This window comes from Halichondria panicea, chromosome 6, assembly GCF_963675165.1.
Source record: "Halichondria panicea chromosome 6, odHalPani1.1, whole genome shotgun sequence".
Taxonomy (NCBI): Eukaryota; Metazoa; Porifera; class Demospongiae; order Suberitida; family Halichondriidae; genus Halichondria; species Halichondria panicea.
In genome coordinates, this window is record NC_087382.1 from 2,732,208 (window position 1) to 2,752,476 (window position 20,269).

The following is a 20,269-nucleotide window of genomic DNA, read 5'->3' on the forward strand; positions in this document are numbered from 1 at the left end:
CAGCATAGATAATAGAAACATTCTATGGTTACAGCGCATGCGCAGGAACTATGCACCACAAAAAGAATTACAAGTAATAATTACGTATTACAAAACTCAAATAAGTGTTCATCGCTATATTATATATACTGCCTCCTCTTCCCCAGGACAAGGCCAGCATCATCACATGCAGGAGAGGGTTATACAGTGCACACGAGGTAACAATGAATCACTTATCTTTGTGTTAAAAAAAATGGTGAAGTAGTTCATAATAATTATTCTCACTGGAGAAGTGAACACACAGAAGACAACAATGCGTGCTTGCCATGGCATCCAATGTGATAAAGTGGTTCAACATCGTCACATGCAGAGGAAGGGTGGGGCTAAGTTACATAGGAGACATTATTTTACTTATCTTTGTTTTGAAAAATGGTTGAAGTATTTCTAGCAGTCAAATACACCTACAGAAACAACAAGGGTTTGAGCATGCAATGCTTGGCTTACTAAGCAAATGGGCGTGGCTGGATAATGAGCCCCTCCTACTACCTGCACACACACACACACACACACACAATGGTTAGTGTGACAATCCTCCCTGGGTCCCAGAGCAGCATGGCTTGTCTGTACCTGGGGGAGAGAGGAGACAAAAGCAGTGAGAGAATGGAACACTAGTACAGTAGCTAGTAGGAGGAGCTGTGTGTGTGTGCATTGTGGCTGCAAGAGAACAATCAAATGCATGGTTACATTGAGCGCAGCAGTTCAAACAAAACCGATTGAGAACATCTCCACACAATACCAACCAATCACCACCACAACTGACAACATTATCACCATCAATAGGTCCTTGCCCACAAGGGAAGGAAAACTATCATATTTCACAGTACAACAAATAGCAAACACATTCAACTCTCAAGATGTGTGCTGGCAGACAATAGAGACAACCACAACCAATTCAACCACAGATACTTTCAAGACTACACCCCAACATTAAATAATGAATTTCACCACCACCAGTAGTTTCCTTGCCCATGGGACTAATTACAATAAGGGCATAATAAACTAAAGGGACCCTGTGACTGTGAGTACCATTAACTGAGCACAGAGGTAATCAACCAGAATGTATGGGATGGTTCAACAACAGTAGACTCACAGAGACAACACCTCCTTGCTCTTGAAGCCCTTGTCGACTCCAGTTGCAACAAGCCTGGCACGCAAGGCTTGCACAAGTGCTCAAGACTACTCTTCACTAATCCAGTCAAAGGCTACAGTTCCCTTGGCACACCTATAGTTTAGTTAAAGCCTGAACTTACCAATTCCATGTGCAGTAGGCACAGAGTTAAGATCCTAAAAAAGCCGTTATAATAGATTAGCATAAGCCAAGAAGCAGCAGTTGTCTATAGCTAGCTATTCTAATGATCCTAGCTAACTAACTATTGGAACTGATAACGAGATCTCAACACTCCCAATTATGGCAGGATCCTGTGCTGCTTTCCCTTTAGGCAGGTACTAACAGCAGAGTGCTCCCTCAATAGACTGGAATGCCATGAGTAATCCATCGTTGCACCCCGAAGGCTGATTCAACAATGGTTCCAAGAACAAGAAGATACTGTCCTGTGACCCGACTGTTGAAGAACCTTCCACACACATTCTGATTGGTTACTTGAGTGCTACGGACACTATTCCCCCCTCCCCCTTCCCCCCACCACCACCAAATTACAAAGGGTTCAAGGCAATGCAGAATAATAGACTCTTAGCCATGCGTATACACGATTTTTACAGGCATGCGTACGTGTATCTAGCTAGCTAACTGTACATGCGTTGTGCTGGCAAGTATGTATCTATTCAACTGCATCAACTACTTCTCTCACAGTCACTAAAGTGGCCACCCTAAACTATATTAAATTATTTTTTGCATCCACACAACGAAATGCCTCCAACGCTCCAACCAGCTGTATGGCAATAGCTGCAACAACTCAATACGCGCTACGGTGTAGCTAGCCACATGCACACAAGCGCAGTAAACATACAGAGTAAGGTTGCAACTCACAATATAATGATCCTACAACCTGCGCGCACTGCACTGCTGAATAAGACTCTTGCGCTGCTCCTGCGATACAGTGGAAGGTTTGCGCTGCTCCTGCAAAAGAAAGAATAAAAAATAAATTTTGTCACACACAAAATCCTTGTAAAACATGACCAAATAGACAGCAAACAATGCTACAATGCTCCAAAAGGCTTCACAGCTAAAATTCCTGCAAACATGCGAGCAACAAGCAAAGAAACTCACCTCCTTCCAGCAAGACACTTTGCTTCTCCTTCAAACTTCAAAGGAACTGAGGTTCTGGAACTGGATCCGAGAATATTCCAGGCCATTGACGTCAGAGTCTCCGAGGAGATGCAACGATTGTGGTCTAGACACTACATGCGTTCCCACATCTTGTGCGCATGCGCTGTGGCAAAGTAATTTTTGCTTTTAGTTCAAAGGTCAAAGTAATATTGTAAAATTAATTTGTTTATTTAGAGTGTTCATAATTTGTATAGTCAGTGTGTGTGGTATACTATACAGTGCAGGCCTACGTTGCGCCTAAGACCATCATCACAGTGTCTTGTGGAAGGAGAGGTAAGCTCAGTCTATTCATGTACCACACGGCTACCCAGTCATACAGTTATAGAGGGAGTGTCATGTCCTCTGAGTCTACTCACGCCATCAACGCAGCTATACTATCAGCAGAATCATTGTTTGCTAGTCTATTGGATCGTGTGCCTCCTGGAAAACCATCATCCCCAGACCACACCCCCTCAGATCCCGAGGTATCTTTATCGCCAGGGCAACGAGCTATGTCCCCCGAGGGTTCTATCGTTAGTGTTGGTACTGCTTCTCTTGACCCCGCCCACCTCATGGCTGCCTCTCATGCTGTGTACGAGAACCTTGATCCCCGGGAGTCACTCAGTGCTATAGGTGAAGACTGTGGGGGATAATGGGTTCTTTATAAGCAAGTAAATAAATAAAGTTTCAATAATCTAAAATAAGAGGTTTGCAGTGATAGTGTGATACCCCCGCCCCCACATTCAGCTAGCAGGCAGTCACTGGTTAGTGTGTCAGAGAGCACTAGCTATGAGGCCTTGAGGGAGTTACTAGTGGACAAGGAGAGAGACCTCGAGTTAGCAGCAGCCATTGGGCAAATGCTTCTCAAGAGAAACGATCTCTTGGATAAGGAAATTGGAGTACTGGAGGATGCAAGACAAGCACTAGAACAGCAGGTCAGACTGGATATCCAGTGCATTCAATAATGCCCTACCTCGCATGTATTGAGTACTGTGTCTGACTCACACGTGTGCAGGTGTCCCAGCTCACACACAGTCAGTCTCAGAAAGAGGAGCTGTTGAGATTGTATGTTAAGGATGCACGGGAGAGGGACCAAGCTGAGGCTGAGGTATGGTGGCATCTATCTCTGCATTATAGTATAGAGCCCTGTGTACTGAGGCTGAGGTATGGTGGCAGCTATCTCCATTATAGTATAGAGCCCTGTGTACTGAGGCTGAGGTATGGTGGCAGCTATCTCCATTATAGTATAGAGCCCTGTGTACTGAGGCTGAGGTATGGTGGCAGCTATCTCCATTATAGTATAGAGCCCTGTGTACTGAGGCTGAGGTATGGTGGCAGCTATCTCCATTATAGTATAGAGCCCTGTGTACTGAGGCTGAGGTATGGTGGCAGCTATCTCCATTATAGTATAGAGCCCTGTGTACTGAGGCTGAGGTATGGTGGCATCTATCTCCATTATAGTATAGAGCCCTGTGTACTGAGGCTGAGGTATGGTGGCATCTATCTCCATTATAGTATAGAGCCCTGTGTAGGAAGCTGAGGCTGAGGTATGGTGGCATCTATCTCCATTATAGTATAGAGCCCTGTGTAGGAAGCTGAGGCTGAGGTATGGTGGCATCTATCTCTGCATTATAGTATAGAGCCCTGTGTAGGAAGCTGAGGCTGAGGTATGGTGGCATCTATCTCCATTATAGTATAGCTGAGGCTGAGGTATGGTGGCATCTATCTCCATTATAGTATAGAGCCCTGTGTACTGAGGCTGAGGTATGGTGGCATCTATCTCCATTATAGTATAGAGCCCTGTGTAGGAAGTTGTTACAGTGTGTCAATACATAGTGTTGTGCAGGTGGTCGATGACAAGCCAGAGTGGGTAGTGGCCCTCACTGACGAGTGTAGAGAGTTGAGAGACTCCAATGCTGCCCTCAAGATAGAAGCAGACCAACTGAGGAAGGACACGGCTGATATAGAGAGCAAGGAGAGGGAGCTGGTACAAGCCTGTCTGGACCAGTTCAGTGAGTCATTAGGGTTGGTGGTGGTGAGGGTGTCCTGTGTGTAGGTCATGGTGGTGGTGAGGGTGTTGTAATGTTGTCCCCTGTGTGTAGGTCATGGTGGTGGTGAGGGTGTTGTAATGTTGTCCCCTATGTGTAGGTCATGGTGGTGGTGAGGGTGTTGTAATGTTGTCCCCTGTGTGTAGGTGGTGGTGAGGGTGTTGTAATGTTGTCCCCTGTGTGTAGGTCATGGTGGTGGTGAGGGTGTTGTAATGTTGTCCCCTGTGTGTAGGTCATGGTGGTGAGGGTGTTGTAATGTTGTCCCCTGTGTGTAGGTCATGGTGGTGGTGAGGGTGTTGTAATGTTGTCCCCTGTGTGTAGGTGGTGGTGAGGGTGTTGTAATGTTGTCCCCTGTGTGTAGGTCATGGTGGTGAGGGTGTTGTAATGTTGTCCCCTGTGTGTAGGTCATGGTGGTGAGGGTGTTGTAATGTTGTCCCCTGTGTGTAGGTCATGGTGGTGGTGAGGGTGTTGTAATGTTGTCCCCTGTGTGTAGGTGGTGGTGAGGGTGTTGTAATGTTGTCCCCTGTGTGTAGGTGGTGGTGAGGGTGTTGTAATGTTGTCCCCTGTGTGTAGGTCATGGTGGTGGTGAGGGTGTTGTAATGTTGTCCCCTATGTGTAGGTCATGGTGGTGGTGAGGGTGTTGTAATGTTGTCCCCTGTGTGTAGGTCATGGTGGTGGTGAGGGTCTTGTAATGTTGTCCCCTGTGTGTAGGTGAGGCCAAGCGTAGCCTGGTTGATATGAGAGAGAGATCTGAGGAAAGCTATCTGGAGAACCAAGCTCTGTCAGTGAGTTGCTTTAGTGGACCCCCACCACACACACACACACACACACACCCACACACACACACACACCTACACGAGCCCACACCCACACACACACACACACACACACCTACACGAGCCCACACACACACACACAGGTACAACTGGAGGAGCTCAACACTCTGTACGAACAAGACCAGCTGAAGAAACAGCAGGTACTGTTGTATATAGTAGACTAGAACATGCTTTCCTCTCGTGGCCACCAATTGTAACAAAAGCAAAGCCCTTAATACTGTCGTTCATTTCCTACCAGTTGGCTGATGAGAGTGATCTATTCAAGGATCAATTGATGGAAGCTCAGGAAACCATCTCCCATCTGACCAATGAGGTGAGAGCATGCCTGTCATGTGACGTGATGCTAGCTCACCACCCTCCATAGGTCACGGACCTCAATGAACAGTTCAATATGACATCAGTGTTACTCAAGGAAGCTAACGATGAAATAACTGCTCTCAAAGATATATCACTTCAATTGTAAGCACTTGTATTGTGGTACCATAACCACCCCCCACACACCACCCCCACACACCACCCCCCACACACTACCCCCACCTTGTTCATCAGATCTGGTTCCCCTGGCGACCCGGGTAATGAGGAGGGGCAACACGAGTCTATCGTCATGGAGATAGAGGAGGCACTAAGGAAAGAGATAGCTGCAGCCTCCATGCTCAGTGAGAGGCCTAGGTAAGAACACTGTGGACATGAACTCTGACCCCTAACCCTTATTGTCCCTAGATCTCCAAATCACTATGCACAGCAACGAACAATGGTTGTCATGGAGACTGTACGGGCGGCCACCAAAGCACAAGCTCGACGACTAGAGCGCCTAGCAACAGAGGCCAAGCTGAAAGGTAGACAGACAGGACACTACCTGCTCTAGTGTAATTAGTGTGGGCGTTGTCACATACTGTACGTCTGTACTGAGCCTTGAGCATTAATATATAATTAGTGTGTATAAGAAATGTACGCAACAGCTGTCAAGTGCATTGTAAAAACATATCTCTCAGTCTAGGTAGGTGTGGCTTAGTGGTTAGGGTGGTGGCTTAGTGATCACATGATAGATAATGCGTGGGTTCAATTCCCTCTTGGGGGACTTTTCTTTATTTCACACACCGCGCGCACACACACACGCACACACACACACAGACTTGACTGGAGGGGACTCACAGTTCAGGCCAGTAGCCTCATCATCACCCAACGAACATCGTACCCATCACAGCAAGATCCCTCGCCCCTCCCCCCTCACACGCTCCACACCCTCACGCCTCACAAGAGCCACACCCTCTTCTCCCGTACCCTCAGATGAAGAAGCCAGCATAGCATCGCTACCAGAGGACCTGGTTCGATATCGCAGTCCACAGAAACTCCAGATAGTGAAGCCAATGGAAGGATCAGTGACTCTACTGAAATGGAAGCTGTTGGCTACTCCTCAACTAGGAGGAGCTACTTCATTCTTCTCTGATCAAACAGGACCGGGGGTACATCTCAAGAAATGGTCTGCCTCTCAAATCAAAGATAGTCAGAATGTTAGGAAGAATCCATATGATACTCGTATGGCCATGAGTGCTATGGACCTCAGGGAACTCAACTCAACCTATCCTCCACCTAGTGTACGCCGACCTAAAGCCACACCCACTATTAGGAGACCACCCCCTCCTGACCAACCATCACAGTCACAATCATTATTGGGACAGTTTGGTTCATTCCTCGGCTCTGGATTATCAAGATTAAAGTTCAAAAGTACGGAGGACTCGCCCACACAGTCCGTAGATACGCCCACGCAGTCTGTAGAACCCTCTGACGCAGGACTAGGTGGACTGTTATAGACACTGATTTATTTAATATTAGAGAAATCTAGTTTTGTTTGTAAAATTTCATAAATTCTGTGTGTTTTATCATGAGTGCATATAGATCATAATATTGATTCATTATTTTGGCATAATTTATATAAGAATTAGAATTATTTATTTATTATTGTCAAAATTGAACATTATAATAAGTGATATACATCATTGATCATTATTTTGGCATAATATAAGACAAATTATTGTCATCAAAATTGATAATAAGTGATATGTTAAACTGGTGGTCTCCCACACTCAAAGCATAAGCAACTGATTTGGTGACATTCTGGTATTTTGACAGTGCAATGACAACAGTTACAGCAATCACAGTCAGGACAAGTCATGGCTGAACAGTCCGGACATATCTGCATCTCCTGGCAGCTCTCCATACACAACACACAGCAATAGCAGGAGACTAGGCCAGTGCAGAACAAGGAGCATCGCTGGGGAGAGAGGGAGAGGGGAGGGTTAATGAATGCTGTAGAAAACTGGTACACTACTCAATACTTATAGGAACCAAATCAGATAAACTGTTGTTGGTATTATTATACATAGCTAGCTTTCTGCATTACAACACCTCCTTAGTGTACACTGATTATATCACCTGTTTAGTAGGGCAGATATTGTCAAGCCAAGCGTTGCAGTCCGGTGGTTGACAGTCGAGTGATTCACATAGTCCCCTACAACACTCCCAACCCCCACAACCGTCACAACAGTCACACACTACACACACTCTTGGGCAATCAGGGAACTGCTTCCCACGGTACTAAGAGGGGGTGGGGTAATGGATATAGTGTGTGTGTGTGTGAGATCTCACCATAATGCACTTTCTGATGACTAGCAACGTAAAGACGGCCAATAGGAATACAGCTATCACTATGGCAACCACTCCAGCGGCAGGAAACAATAACAACACTGTAGATAATCAAAAGTCGGATAATAATATGTCATGTTGTACTTACCTTGTGAAGGGGTGGTGGGTGGTGATGGTGTGGGCGTGTGTGGTGTGAGGAGTGTGGTGGTAGTAGGGACTGTGAGGGATGGTGATGCATTGATGCTGGTGGAGAGGGGGCGGTTAATGGAGGACATTGTGTAGGAGAGGGTGGTGTAGAGGGTGTGGAGGAGAGACTAGAGGCTGACCTGCTGGAGGAATAGACGCCATTACACAGTGTGCAGAGCTAGGGAGTGACTTACTGGAGCTCCTGGTGAGCTGCTCATGGCTTGCATGCAGTAGCTAGTTGTCTTGGAGTATCTCCAGCCACGCCCCCACTCTGCAGTTTGTGTGCGGCGGCTATTGAAGCAATCAAGCCACGCCTCCATTGTCCAGATGATGGTGTGCTTTTATTAGAATAATATTGTGCAATAAATTATCATCATCTCCATTGCATTGGAAGTTGTTGTTTTTGTGCCTTACACGTACACATGATGTCTAAAGGAAAAGGAGTGATTAATCTGGAGCCTAGTGGTGAGTGATGCCCTATTGAACTCTGTCATCAAGAATGGTACTTCTGAGATCACACGCACACGTGCGCACACACACACACACACACACACACACACACACACACACACACACACACACACAGCGGCTGACCCCTTTCAGGATACTAGTGACTCCGGTGGCTCCTCTCTGGGGAAGGGACAAGGAGCCATTCACATTCGTATCCAACAACGTAACGGGCGTAAGACCCTCACCACGGTACAAGGTATAGCTGAGGCTTATGACAAGAGAAGGATAGCCAAAGCCTGTAAGAAGGTACATCATGTTATGTCAGTGGGGGGTCTCTTATATTACCCCCCCTCTATTCTCAGGAGTTTGCGTGCAATGGAACAGTGGTGGATCATCCAGAGTATGGTGAGGTCATCCAGCTACAAGGTGACCAGAGACACCATATATCAGAGTTCCTGGTAGAAGTGGGTCTCGCCACTAAAGAACAAATCAAGATGCACGGATTCTAATATCAACTGTCTCACTAACACTTTCTATTAATTATTGATGAATGTACTGATCAGTTGTTGTTAAACAAGTCGTTAATAGATCTATAGAAGTGCAGCATGATCGACATCAATGATAAAGCTATAATTAAAAAAATAATACAGTCCTAGATAGATCACTTGATGGTACAGTTCACTCTGTGCCAGGCATTAGAGAGACATCCTCTGAGGTTCCAGATAGGAGCAGTGGTGTCTGGTTGCACATTGTATGACATGTCCACTGCCTTACAGCACAGCTCAGCGTTACCTTCCTTAGGCAGGGGGACTGTGGCCTACAGGGACAGCAGTGTTATTAGGCAGGGGGACTGTGGCGTACAGGGACAGCAGTGTTATTAATGGCTACATAATGTAAAAACTTACTTCCCAAAGTTTCCAAGCCCATGCTCTGCCGAGTGGTTGGTCCTTAGTATTACTGAGCTCAGCAGTTGTCCATGTGTGGCCACCATCACTGCTCACATCTACACGTACCACTTCACGCCCACCCCCACTCCAAGCCACACCCCTCACACTCACTGCCTCGTCAGAGCGCACCAAAGTCACCCCTCCCTGGGGGGATGTGATGAGGGACGTCACTGGAAGCTGCAGGCAGGGAATTAGAAAATTATCCACATAAAAGTATATACACACTAGAGTTGGCTCTGTAACTTTAGTTCCTGTGGTCCAAACTCAATGATTTTCTGAAAGCTTAGAAAGAGACCTTTCAAATGGTGTCATCAAAGTTCATATTTGAGAGATGTCAATTTTGCCGTACCATGGTCCAAGGCCGAAAAATGACAAATTAGGGCTCTAGCAAAATTTTGGATTTGATAATATCATTTGAAAGGTCTCTTTCTAAGCTTTCAGAAAAACATAAAAATGTTGACGCTGGGCCAATGGAATTCAAGTTATGGTCGTTCGAAGATGCTCCATTTAACGCTACAGTCCTGTAACTATAATTATACATGTACATCCCTTACCTCCTGTATGGCTGGTGCAGTGCTGAAGTCAACAGTGTCCCAGTCCACACCAGGGGAAAACCCCTTGTAATCATTCTGCTGCCAATGTCCCGGATATTCTTTAGTACTAGCCTCGATACGTGTCAACCACTTGACATTGCGAGCTCCAACAGTTCCTACAGCGAAACAAACACACTAAGAATAATAATACATACAGTCATAGTTAGAATGTCTTTATCACCTGGCACTAGCGCCCTGAGAGGGTAGCCGTGATCACGAGGGAGCGGCTCTCCATTCATCTCCAAGGCTAGCAGACAGTCTCCTCGAGGGTCCATGGCTTTCTCTATAGGAATGGAGGCGCCATAGCACTCCCCGGTGACTGGGTTGTTGTCCAGTCCCTCCAAATGAATGTGCTTGAGAGTGCAGCTCTCACAGTCTTCTAGTCCAGCATATAGTAGAACATCACGCAGACGCACACCACTCCACTGTGCACACACACACACAATAATAAATAATTAATAATAAATAATAATAATAATAATAATAATAATAATAATAAATTAACAATGCTATATAGATATACTAACTCACGGCTGCGTTTCCGATGGCTCCCCCTGTCCAGTTGAGGCCCTTCACTTTCTTCACCTCCGCTAGCTCTGATCGGCGATTTCCCGCACACTGAACGGCCGCTGTTATGCTGTACTGCTTAAACTTTGACCTCAGATCTTCCAGTGTCAAGCGTACGGGCTTGCTCCCTTCACCTTTGACCTCCAGGACATAGTTCTGTGGGTCGACATCAGGTACGGGTAAATGATTGCGTACAAAGAACAAGTTATTGGGAGTGATGTAAGCTTCAGATAGTAGCACGGTGGGCGTCTCAGCATTGAACGGTGTTTGTGTGTTCACTTTGAGGACTGGAGATCTTGTAGGGTCGTTAGCATAGGGACCATCCACCATAACCCCTTTAGATTGACTGCGATCAGATGGATGGACGTTCCCAATCCTCAGCTCCTCCAGCATGTCTTGTACCTCGGCAGTGTTGTGAGCAGCAAAGACCTCCCAATAAGGCTCTATGGAAGCACCGGCTGCTAGGATGATCTTCTCACTGCCTCCGGGATGAGTGGCTATGAACTCTGAGATATCGTAAACACCATCTTTATAAGTGACCCATATTCCAGTATCTTCTGTTTTGTGAGTAGCCACCTCCTCCAGTCTGTATTCAGGCAACCCAGGGCGAGCAGCTCCTGCTGAGAGAGACTCTTCGGCAGCAGCGCAGTTAGCTGTAGACTTGTAGCCGTTCCAAGCTAAGCCAGCTAGTGTGGCAGCACCTAGACCCGCGATTACAGCATTTGAAGCCACAGATCTCCTTGCTACATGTCTTGAGTGGCCTCTTGTGTACTTGGGTGAGCGTAGCAGCCTAGAGCAGCGAGATACTAGCCTAAACATGACAGCCACTAACTAGCACGGCGGCTCTAGTAGCTACTGCACCAATATCAATATTTGGTAAAGATCGCCAGTAAAATCCTTCTACTTGGCCAAGTAGAATCATTGTAGATCTATTAGCGATCTTTACCAAATGGTAATGGTGATTTGGGAATCATTCAGCTGCCATAACTTGAATTCTGTGGATCGAAAATCAAAAATGTTCTGTTTTTCTGAAAGCTTAGAAGGAGACTTTTCAAATGGTACCATCAAAGTTGATATTCGAGAGTTAAAAGTATTTGCCAATTTGGCGATACCATGGATTATAGCCCATGGTCTGAGGCCGAAAAATGACAAATTAGGGCCCCCATGATTGCATGAATCACATCGTTTGAAAGGTAATTTTCTAAGCTTTCAGAAAATCATTAAAAATTTTGACATCGGATCAACTGTACTGAAGTTATGGCTGTTGAAAGACACCCCCCCCCTCCGTTTAATTAATGATTTTGGGAATCTTTCAGCTGCCATAACTTGAATTCTGTGCATCTAGAATCAAACATTTTATGTTTTTCTGAAAGCTTAGAAAGAGATCTTTCATATGGTATCATCAGTGTGACGGTAGTGTGACTGTATTGTGCCGTAATGTGCCGGTAGTGTGTGTAGTGTAGTGTGCCGGTAGTGTGGGTGAATCTTTCATCTGCCATAACTTGAATTCTGTGTATCTAGAATCAAACATTTTATGTTTTTCTGAAAGCTTAGAAAGAGAGCTTTAAAATGGTACCATTAGTGTGACGATATTGTGACTGTAATGTGCCGTAATGTGCCGATAGTGTGTGTAGTGTAGTGTGCCGTAGTGTGCCGGTAGTGTGGGTGAATCTTTCAGCTGCCATAACTTGAATTCTGTGCATCTAGAATCAAACATTTTATGTTTTTCTGAAAGCTTAGAAAGAGAGCTTTAAAATGGTACCATTAGTGTGACGGTAGTGTGACTGTAGTGTGCCGTAATGTGCCGGTAGTGTGTGTAGTGTAGTGTGCCGTAGTGTGCCGGTAGTGTGGGTGAATCTTTCAGCTGCCATAACTTGAATTCTGTGCATCTAAAATCAAACATTTTATGTTTTTCTGAAAGCTTAGAAAGAGAGCTTTAAAATGGTACCATTAGTGTGACGGTAGTGTGACTGTAGTGTGCCGTAATGTGCCGGTAGTGTGTGTAGTGTAGTGTGCCGTAGTGTGCCGGTAGTGTGGGCGAATCTTTCAGCTGCCATAACTTGAATTCTAGAATCAAACATTTTATTTTTTTACTACCTGGTCACTCACTAGGCCAGAAACAAACTTATTTTTTAAATACATGTCGAGGCCCGCTCATGAGGCCAGAATCAAACTTATTTGTTTAGTAAATGTCGAGGCCCACTCACCAGGCTAGAAACAAACTTATTTTTTTACTACATGTCGAGGCCCACTCACCAGGCCAGAATCAGGCAGGCCAGAATCAAACTTATTTTTTTAGTAAATGTCGAGGCCCACTCAACAGGCCAGAAACAAACTTATTTTTTTTACTACATGTCGAGGCCCACTCACCAGGCCAGAATCAAACTTATTTTTTTAGTAAATGTCGAGGCCCATTCAACACAAAATTATTTTTTTTACTATACATGTCAAGGCCCACTCACCAGGCCAGAATCAAACTTTTATTTTGATTTTTTTACTACCTGGTCACTCACTAGGCCAGAAACAAACTCGAGGCCCACTCACCAGGCCAGAATCAAACTTTAATTTTATTTTTTTACTACCTGGTCACTCACTAGGCCAGAAATAAACTTATTTTACTACATGTCTAGGCCCACTCGAAATCAAACTTAGTAAGCCCACTCAACAGGCCAGAATCAAACTTTAATTTTTATTTTTTACTACCTGGTCACTCACTAGGTCAGAAACAAACTTATTTTTTTACTACATGTCTAGGCCCACTTACCAGGCCAGAATCAAACTTAGTAAGCCCACTCAACAGGCCAGAATCAAACTTTATTTTTTATTTTTTTACTACCTGGTCATGCACTCACTAGGCCAGAAAATCAAACTTATTTTTTAGTAAATGTCGAGGCCCACTCAACAGGCCAGAATCAAACTTATTTTTTTTAGTAAATGTCGAGGCCAGGCCAGAATCAAACTTTTTTTTAATTTTTTTACTACCTGGTCACTCACTAGGCTAGAAACAAACTTATTTTTTTACTACACCCCACTCACCAGGCCAGAATGAAACTTATTTTTTTACTACATATCGAGGCCCACTCACCAGGCCAGAATCATTTTTTTTAACATCCCACTCATCAGGCCAGAATCAAACTTATTTTTTTAGTAAATGTCGAGGCCCACCAGAAACAAACTTTTTTTTTTTTACTACATGTCGAGGCCTACTCACCAGGCCAGAATCAAACTTTTGTTTTTATTTTTTTACTACCTGGTCACTCACTAGGCCAGAAACAAACTTATTTTTTTTACTACATGTCGAGGCCCACTCACCAGGCCAGAATCAAACTTATTTTTTTAGTAAATGTCGAGGCCCACCAGAAACAAACTTATTTTTTTTTACTACATGTCGAGGCCTGGCCAGAATCAAACTTTTATTTTTATTTTTTTACTACCTGGTCACTCACTAGGCCAACTTATTTTTTTAGTGAATGTCGAGGCCCACTCACCAGGCCAGAATCAAACCATAGATAGTGGATTGGAAACACAGGCAATTAGCACTATTTCACACGGACCGTCCTTGCTACCGCGGCAGCTTAAAGTGCTGAGCTTGCAATAAACTTTTTGTGCACTAATATAATGGCTAAACTAAAAGCAAGCTTATGATCATGCATAGACAACAGTATAAGCATGGTCTAAACATAATTAATATTATACATGAATTATCAATGTTCTTCCAGTGATTTCTCAGTCCAAGTTCGTACACATCGACACTGCGGTGACAAAAATCAGAGCATGAATAGTGATTTTCAAAATCTAATGGATTGGAAGCAATAATATGGACATTAATCTTGTTATGGAGATGCTACCCCGCTAGTGGAAATCAACATATCGGCCAATAACTCAAAAGTATGCTATCCCCACTTCCAATATATAGCTGAAGCAATCATCATATACTACTACTGTGACCATTCATTTACAATAGATGCAATTCATAAATCAGTTCTTACCCCATGCACAAATAAAAAGAAGCTAAGTGTTGTAAAATCTTCAAATTTTGTGCGCTACCGAGAGTGAATATGACTTCTAGCTAGTAATAATGTTTCATTTTGTACTTAGCCATGCCTCAAGACAAATTTTAGGGCTATTCATACATTTACTTACCCTCATTTGTTTCTTTTCAAAAGCTTCTCTTGACCTCAAAACCAGTGAAATCACACCTCAAGGTGCCACGCGCACGGTCCCAGAGGCCTAATGTTGCAAGCATAAGCTCCGTTTCCAATCCCCTTCCTAACTTTTATTTTTATTTTTTTTACTACCTGGTCACTCACTAGGGCAGAAACAAACTTATTTTTTTACTACATGTCGAGGCAAATTCAAATTGTAACATAAACATTTTTGTTTTTACTCTACTGCACACAAATACAACTCATACAAAATTAGTGTTCTAGGGAAATCTAATAGTAGTCTCTAAGAATGTCCTTGTTGAGTTAGTAGAGTCCCACTTTCCTCTTGAGGTCGTTTTGCTTCCACTTTGGCATGACCCTAAACTCTTGTGTGGTGATCTTGAACACCTCCTTGAATTCTTCCTCAGTGAGATGTACCTGCAGAGATGAGAGGGAGGGATTAAATGGCGGCAATGATGGAAGGATATAGTTATAGTGGAGAAGAGTGGAGGATTCCAATGCAGCCTAGACCAACCTCTTTGTTGGATGGGTCAACGCCCTCAGGGTTGCCAGCCTTGAGCTGATCATACGGGTACTTCTTGTTGAGGTCGTACTTGCTCAGCTCTGATGCTACACTAGTCACACCTGCTGTTACCTGAGAGGGAAGGAGGAAGTCGGAATGAATGATTGGGACAAGAACATAGTTGGCAGCGTATCACTATGACATTGTATGTAGGCATGCCATGTCAACCATGTGCTGCAATAGAATATATACAGACTCTATACTTACTTGTTTGCGATAGCTCTCATAAGAATCATCCTTCTCCCAGAGACTTGGGTTCCAGCCAAGGTAATGACAACGGAAGGTGGGGGGCTCAAAGCCTTGCTTCACTTGTACTAGACTGGTGGAGTCGATGTCACGGCCGGAGGGGTCTGTGGTGATGTACTCCTTGGCTGACTTGAGAGCCTCTTTCTTCTCGACTTGGTTAGAGCCACGCCCCACCCACACGTACACCTCAGAGAATGTGTCCAAGATCATCACATCTTCCTCAACAAGATCCTGTGATGCAAACACAAAGCATGATAATTGAGGCTCAAGCTTATAGCACAGTCTATTTTGAAAATTTCTTGGCAATTTGCACATCAACAGAACTCTTATCTTAATTCTTGTGCAAAGTCTTACAAACACGGTAGCACATAATATTGTGATGTTGGGACAAGATAACAAATCATAATACGACTTCCTTAATTGATAATTTGCATATCTTACAAGAATAAATTTATCCTACCTCTTGAGCAAAGTCAAAGATCTCCTCGACTGTGAAGCGTCCTGAAGCATTGGAGCATTGGAACAGACGTGGGGGGTATGTAGGGACCACCTCAGCCAACCACTTGCCAGTGGCGTACTCTGCACTACCCCCCAGGGAGCTCCAGAAGTGTTCTGTCTCTTCCCCCTCAGTGATCTTGTTAGGCTCTCGTCCTGGTGATATGACTGAGACCATGCTGTCTGCTAGCTGACGCTCATCACCACTGCAGCCCTGTAGAATGGAAGACATTTTTAATACACTGAGCATGCTCAATAGGATATTGCTAGACGGCTAGTAACTATGGAGACGTACCTTGCCATACCAGACGTAGGTACATTTTGGAGTCTCAAGAACAAAACAATCGTTGGAGTTGAGATTGCAAGCTTTCTCGTCCACTTGAACAGCACGTGTGTCCAGCTCATTAGTGCCTGGGGGTATATATATAGGCGTGGGTGTGAGCTACTATAATGTACGTAGTGTGTTATTGTAGATTTAAATTTAATATTAACCGCATGTCTCTCTCACCTCTGACGTGGAACAGACGTGTTCCATCAACATCATAGGAGTCCTTGGCAGCTCTGTTCTTGAAGGCACTGGCCTTTCCTCCGGAGTGGATGATAAGACGCTTCTTGAACACGAGGAGGAAATGATCCGGTTCCTTGTTCTGGACCACCCTCACTTGAACAGGGGCACCGCCATACTTGTCATCCAGACTGACAGCGTGGAGAGCAGCAGCAGCCTTCTCATCTTGAGAGGACTCCTGTACATGCATGCAGGGCGAGGGGTGGGGTTAATACTGAGAGCTATAGAATACTCTATATAGCGAGTAATTTTCAAGAGGTCTAAATGTTCGTGAATTATTTTACATTTAGCGGACTTGAATATTAAACATGCATTTTTTGCTGTTGACATTTTCACAGATTGGTGAAATCCACAAACTCCGCGAAAATTAACTGCTTTACAGTATCAAAGAAATTGGACAATCTGAACACAAATTATGGGCTCTCAAGCATAGCTACCAAATCGACTGTAAAACAGCTCAAGCAACTGTACCTGTCCCTGCCAAAAGTAGATGATGTACTGCTCCTTGTTGTTGGCCAGGTAAGTGTACAGAATGACATAAGAGTCTCCTCCAAAGAACTGTCCATACAGCGCCTTCTCAAGAGGTACCATCTCGAAGTCCTCAATCCTCCATATCTCCACAGTGCCAGTCCCATCATCCACCAACGTCTGTGACTCACGACTTCCCTTCTGGTGCATCTTACCCACGTCAAACTTGGGGGGAATTGCTGCAATAAAGTGTGTGTGTGTGGGAGGGGGGTTAGCTGTTTAGTTCCTCACACTAATTAGCTAGCTATACCTACAGTCAGCCTTTTAGTTGTGACTCAGACAATCCTTATACTATGTTATGGGCAGTCAAAGGAAGCTTCCAAAACAGCTCATACAATAGCTCAAACAATAGAAAAGACAGTAGCAAAGGGTATAATTATTTCAAAACTGTTGGAAATTGACCCACCAGTAAATCATGATCTACACACGCCATAATTATTATAGAGCACTACAAAATGCATATTTAAGATTAGTACATGGTCCCCTCTGATAACATACGTCCTAGTGTTCGCTTAGCCTTGACTAGGGTGGTGGTCTCGTCCATGTTGAGCCAGTTGGAGAAGTTCTGCTTGAAGAGCGGTGTCTCACAGCCCTCCTTGACGGTGGTCACATTGCACCATTGTTGGTAGCCCTTGGTTTGGATGAAGTCTCGTGCATTACTGAACGCTGCAGCTCTCTCTTGTTTGGTGGCCAGTTTTCCCAACCACACAAAGATGGCGTTGGCTCCAGTATCAACAATGAAAGCATCCTATATATAGGATGTTATACGGATAATAGTCATGATCATTATTAAGTAGTGGTACAAGGTTTAGGGTCATGTACTGATGAGTAACGATATCATTCAGTATGATTCCATGATGACTTACGTTGGTGTCTAGCATTTCTCGCTTGAGTGGGTTCTTGCCAACGTCAGTGACCACGAGCTTACCAGTGGAGTCAGATACCCTACAGTGTTACAGCATCAGAGGGGGTCATAATTGTTATGACGTGGTCTTACTTGTAGAGCTTGAGCTTGTCCTTGCTCTTTCTCTCAAAGGTGACGTCATCAGTTGCCTTCTTGATGTCCTTGGGTACTCCCTCTCCAATAGCATTCATGGTCTTGATGAACTCAGAGTCCATAGAATCTTGGTCTGCATGTATATAATGTATAGTATAAAGTTGCTACATGATATAACAGCCACTCAACACACACACTTGACTGACGCTAACCGCTTACCCATGACAGTGATGGCGGCCCTAGCCCCTCTCTCTTCATCCTTGATCCTCCTGGCTACATCAAGAGCTTTGATTTTCTCGACTCGACTAGCTTCACGTCCATTCCACACGTAGATAGTGAGACCCAGGTCCAGGATAAACACATCACCACAGTTCATTGCATCCCAGGCAAGGCGTACTTGCATAGTACGAATATTGCGGCGACCTTTGACCTGGAGAAGGCGTGGCTCGTATTTGTCCTTCTCAACCTTTTTGAACCCAGTCTCAACTCCGCCAGGAAGGTACCTAAAGGGGGAGGGGCAGATAACAATAATAATAGCCATAATAACAGAATAATTATTACAATGGAAAGTGCACACACACAGTAGACACCCTCACCTGATTATATGCAATAATAACAGTTCACTAAAGAGCATTGTTAGTTGGACACAATGTACTGATACTATAAAACTACGAGTACAGCCACTGACCACACACACACACACACACACACACACACACACACACACACACACAACACACACACAACACACACACACACACACACACACACACACACACACACACACACACACAAGAGAGACAAGGCAGTGCATGCTAATAGGTCACAATACTATACAGGTGAGGTGTAGTCTGGGGAAACCTCTGAGAAACCACACAAGGAACTAACTAACCAAATGTTTGCATATACTACTGGTATTAATGAGCCAAGACAGTTTCAATAGAAGCCAGTTGCAATGCTATCATGCATCCACAGCTAGTACAGTACTGCAATACTTATAGCCACAGCTATAGTGCAGTATACTGCAATGCTATACTATAGCCATGCAGAGCTATAGTGTCCACTCACTCAATGCCACTAGGGAAGTAGGTGAGGAACTGAGCACTCTCATGTTCCTGTACCTCCCTGTGTTGCACAGGAGACCCTCCAAGATGGTCATCCAACTCCACAGTCTTGAAGGCAGCCACTCCAGCCTCATCCTTAGTAGTCTCTGCACCTAACCAGAAGTGAATGTTCCACTCCCAACCAAATGACTTTCTCTTGGTCTGTATAAGGATTGAAAGAAGGGGAGCAAATCAAATAATATTATAGCAGAAGAATTATATTTCAATGGAAAGTGCACACACACATTGAAGCAGCTATTGAAGAATTATTGCTATTGATTCATATTGAGAAAGTGAATGCCAACTGCTGTTAACACACTCTGACAAAATAAACACACAATAGATGTGTTTTCCCCATGCACACAATAATTTTATGCCATCCCTTAGCTGCTATAGCTGTGAATAACGGATGAGTGGCATGCTATTGCATTGTGAATAACCCCACCTCCTGTCAACAGACTAGTGAATGCTATCAGTGGAGAGGGGGGGTGGAACAACCTGAACTAGCTATATAGGGGCTGGGGGCCATGGTACAGATAAAAGCAGTGTACTCACATCTAGACAGATGTAGGAGTCTCCAACATGGAACTTGCCATAGAACTTTCTCTCCAGTGGAACCACCGTCATTTTCTGTGGATGTGTGTGCAAGAGTATGTGTGGGTGAGTGGTGAGTGGTGACTGTAGCATCTATAATTATATTGAGGCATTCTAGATCACAGCATTCTACAAGCTATAGGGTTGTACCTCAATTCTCCATATCTCCAGGCCAATCTGTTTGCCAGCTCCCTTGAATGCAGGATCCACAGCCATCTTATCAGTGTAGTAGTTTCAGTAACAAGTGTAGGTACTGCAAACAAGGCACACTCATGCAACCATAAATCAGATATATGCACTTACTTTGCAAGCAGCACAATCAGTCTCAGAGCAGCTAGGGAAGAGGAGGATAGTGAGATGGTTAGCACCTTATGTAGAGCAGGCACGCCCATCTTTTTGTTGCAGACTGATTGGTCGACGCAATAAAACGTCATATTT

At 44.5% G+C, this 20,269-nt stretch overlaps 5 protein-coding genes across 6 annotated transcripts; 2 read left to right on the forward strand and 3 right to left on the reverse strand.

Moving 5' to 3' along the window:
• Positions 1-2,297: 2,297 nt before the first annotated feature.
• On the forward strand, positions 2,298-7,177 carry LOC135337355 (trafficking kinesin-binding protein 2-like). Its single transcript, XM_064533285.1, has 12 exons — positions 2,298-2,599; positions 2,646-2,938; positions 3,053-3,240; positions 3,321-3,413; positions 4,152-4,317; positions 5,065-5,138; positions 5,273-5,329; positions 5,428-5,502; positions 5,554-5,648; positions 5,739-5,858; positions 5,910-6,025; positions 6,321-7,177. The coding sequence occupies exons 2-12, from the start codon at positions 2,662-2,664 to the stop codon at positions 6,998-7,000; spliced, it is 1,941 nt and encodes a 646-aa protein (XP_064389355.1). The 5' UTR covers positions 2,298-2,599; positions 2,646-2,661; the 3' UTR covers positions 7,001-7,177.
• A 27-nt stretch (positions 7,178-7,204) lies between these two features.
• Positions 7,205-8,312, reverse strand: LOC135337384 (keratin-associated protein 9-1-like). Of its 2 annotated transcripts, none has more exons than XM_064533319.1 (5): positions 8,213-8,312; positions 7,981-8,158; positions 7,836-7,933; positions 7,623-7,784; positions 7,205-7,461 (listed from the first exon to the last, which is right to left on the reverse strand). In XM_064533319.1, the coding sequence occupies exons 2-5, from the start codon at positions 8,105-8,107 to the stop codon at positions 7,252-7,254; spliced, it is 597 nt and encodes a 198-aa protein (XP_064389389.1). In that variant the 5' UTR covers positions 8,108-8,158; positions 8,213-8,312; the 3' UTR covers positions 7,205-7,251. The 2 variants fall into 2 exon arrangements, with proteins under 2 accessions (XP_064389389.1, XP_064389388.1); XM_064533318.1 differs by having other exon boundaries at positions 7,981-8,161.
• An 18-nt stretch (positions 8,313-8,330) lies between these two features.
• On the forward strand, positions 8,331-9,045 carry LOC135337390 (eukaryotic translation initiation factor 1-like). The gene is made up of 3 exons (XM_064533324.1): positions 8,331-8,483; positions 8,605-8,774; positions 8,831-9,045. The coding sequence occupies exons 1-3, from the start codon at positions 8,441-8,443 to the stop codon at positions 8,975-8,977; spliced, it is 360 nt and encodes a 119-aa protein (XP_064389394.1). The 5' UTR covers positions 8,331-8,440; the 3' UTR covers positions 8,978-9,045.
• Positions 9,028-11,449, reverse strand: LOC135337359 (sulfite oxidase-like). Its single transcript, XM_064533290.1, has 5 exons — positions 10,540-11,449; positions 10,190-10,433; positions 9,970-10,124; positions 9,374-9,592; positions 9,028-9,285 (listed from the first exon to the last, which is right to left on the reverse strand). The coding sequence occupies exons 1-5, from the start codon at positions 11,392-11,394 to the stop codon at positions 9,130-9,132; spliced, it is 1,629 nt and encodes a 542-aa protein (XP_064389360.1). The 5' UTR covers positions 11,395-11,449; the 3' UTR covers positions 9,028-9,129.
• Positions 11,450-14,929: 3,480 nt separating this feature from the next.
• On the reverse strand, positions 14,930-20,266 carry LOC135337351 (advillin-like). The gene is made up of 15 exons (XM_064533281.1): positions 20,135-20,266; positions 19,982-20,084; positions 19,793-19,867; positions 19,203-19,399; positions 18,354-18,637; positions 18,135-18,267; positions 18,004-18,082; positions 17,636-17,885; positions 17,081-17,316; positions 16,553-16,787; positions 16,340-16,455; positions 16,010-16,258; positions 15,511-15,780; positions 15,256-15,375; positions 14,930-15,158 (listed from the first exon to the last, which is right to left on the reverse strand). Exons 2-15 carry the CDS (start codon positions 20,045-20,047, stop codon positions 15,045-15,047), a joined length of 2,424 nt encoding a protein of 807 aa, XP_064389351.1. The 5' UTR covers positions 20,048-20,084; positions 20,135-20,266; the 3' UTR covers positions 14,930-15,044.
• Positions 20,267-20,269: the final 3 nt, after the last annotated feature.

Excerpts from the sequence above, each read along its gene's own strand:
- LOC135337355 (XM_064533285.1), top strand. The coding sequence starts at position 2,662 with ATGTCCTCTGAGTCTACTCACGCCATCAACGCAGCTATACTATCAGCA. Across the intron at positions 5,139-5,272 it reads TGGAGAACCAAGCTCTGTCA|GTACAACTGGAGGAGCTCAA; the intron begins GTGAGTTGCTTT and ends ACACACACACAG. Across the intron at positions 5,649-5,738 it reads AAAGATATATCACTTCAATT|ATCTGGTTCCCCTGGCGACC; the intron begins GTAAGCACTTGT and ends CTTGTTCATCAG.
- LOC135337384 (XM_064533319.1), bottom strand. The coding sequence starts at position 8,107 with ATGTCCTCCATTAACCGCCCCCTCTCCACCAGCATCAATGCATCACCA. Across the intron at positions 7,934-7,980 it reads ACCCACCACCCCTTCACAAG|TGTTGTTATTGTTTCCTGCC; the intron begins GTAAGTACAACA and ends GATTATCTACAG. Across the intron at positions 7,462-7,622 it reads ATATCTGCCCTACTAAACAG|CGATGCTCCTTGTTCTGCAC; the intron begins GTGATATAATCA and ends CTCTCTCCCCAG.
- LOC135337390 (XM_064533324.1), top strand. The coding sequence starts at position 8,441 with ATGATGTCTAAAGGAAAAGGAGTGATTAATCTGGAGCCTAGTG. Across the intron at positions 8,484-8,604 it reads GATTAATCTGGAGCCTAGTG|CGGCTGACCCCTTTCAGGAT; the intron begins GTGAGTGATGCC and ends ACACACACACAG. Across the intron at positions 8,775-8,830 it reads TAGCCAAAGCCTGTAAGAAG|GAGTTTGCGTGCAATGGAAC; the intron begins GTACATCATGTT and ends CTCTATTCTCAG.
- LOC135337359 (XM_064533290.1), bottom strand. The coding sequence starts at position 11,394 with ATGTTTAGGCTAGTATCTCGCTGCTCTAGGCTGCTACGCTCACCCAAG. Across the intron at positions 10,125-10,189 it reads TCTCAGGGCGCTAGTGCCAG|GAACTGTTGGAGCTCGCAAT; the intron begins GTGATAAAGACA and ends GTTTCGCTGTAG. Across the intron at positions 9,593-9,969 it reads CTGCACCAGCCATACAGGAG|CTTCCAGTGACGTCCCTCAT; the intron begins GTAAGGGATGTA and ends CCCTGCCTGCAG.
- LOC135337351 (XM_064533281.1), bottom strand. The coding sequence starts at position 20,047 with ATGGCTGTGGATCCTGCATTCAAGGGAGCTGGCAAACAGATTGGCCTG. Across the intron at positions 19,400-19,792 it reads ACTCCTACATCTGTCTAGAT|ACCAAGAGAAAGTCATTTGG; the intron begins GTGAGTACACTG and ends ATCCTTATACAG. Across the intron at positions 15,376-15,510 it reads ATGAGAGCTATCGCAAACAA|GTAACAGCAGGTGTGACTAG; the intron begins GTAAGTATAGAG and ends CTTCCCTCTCAG.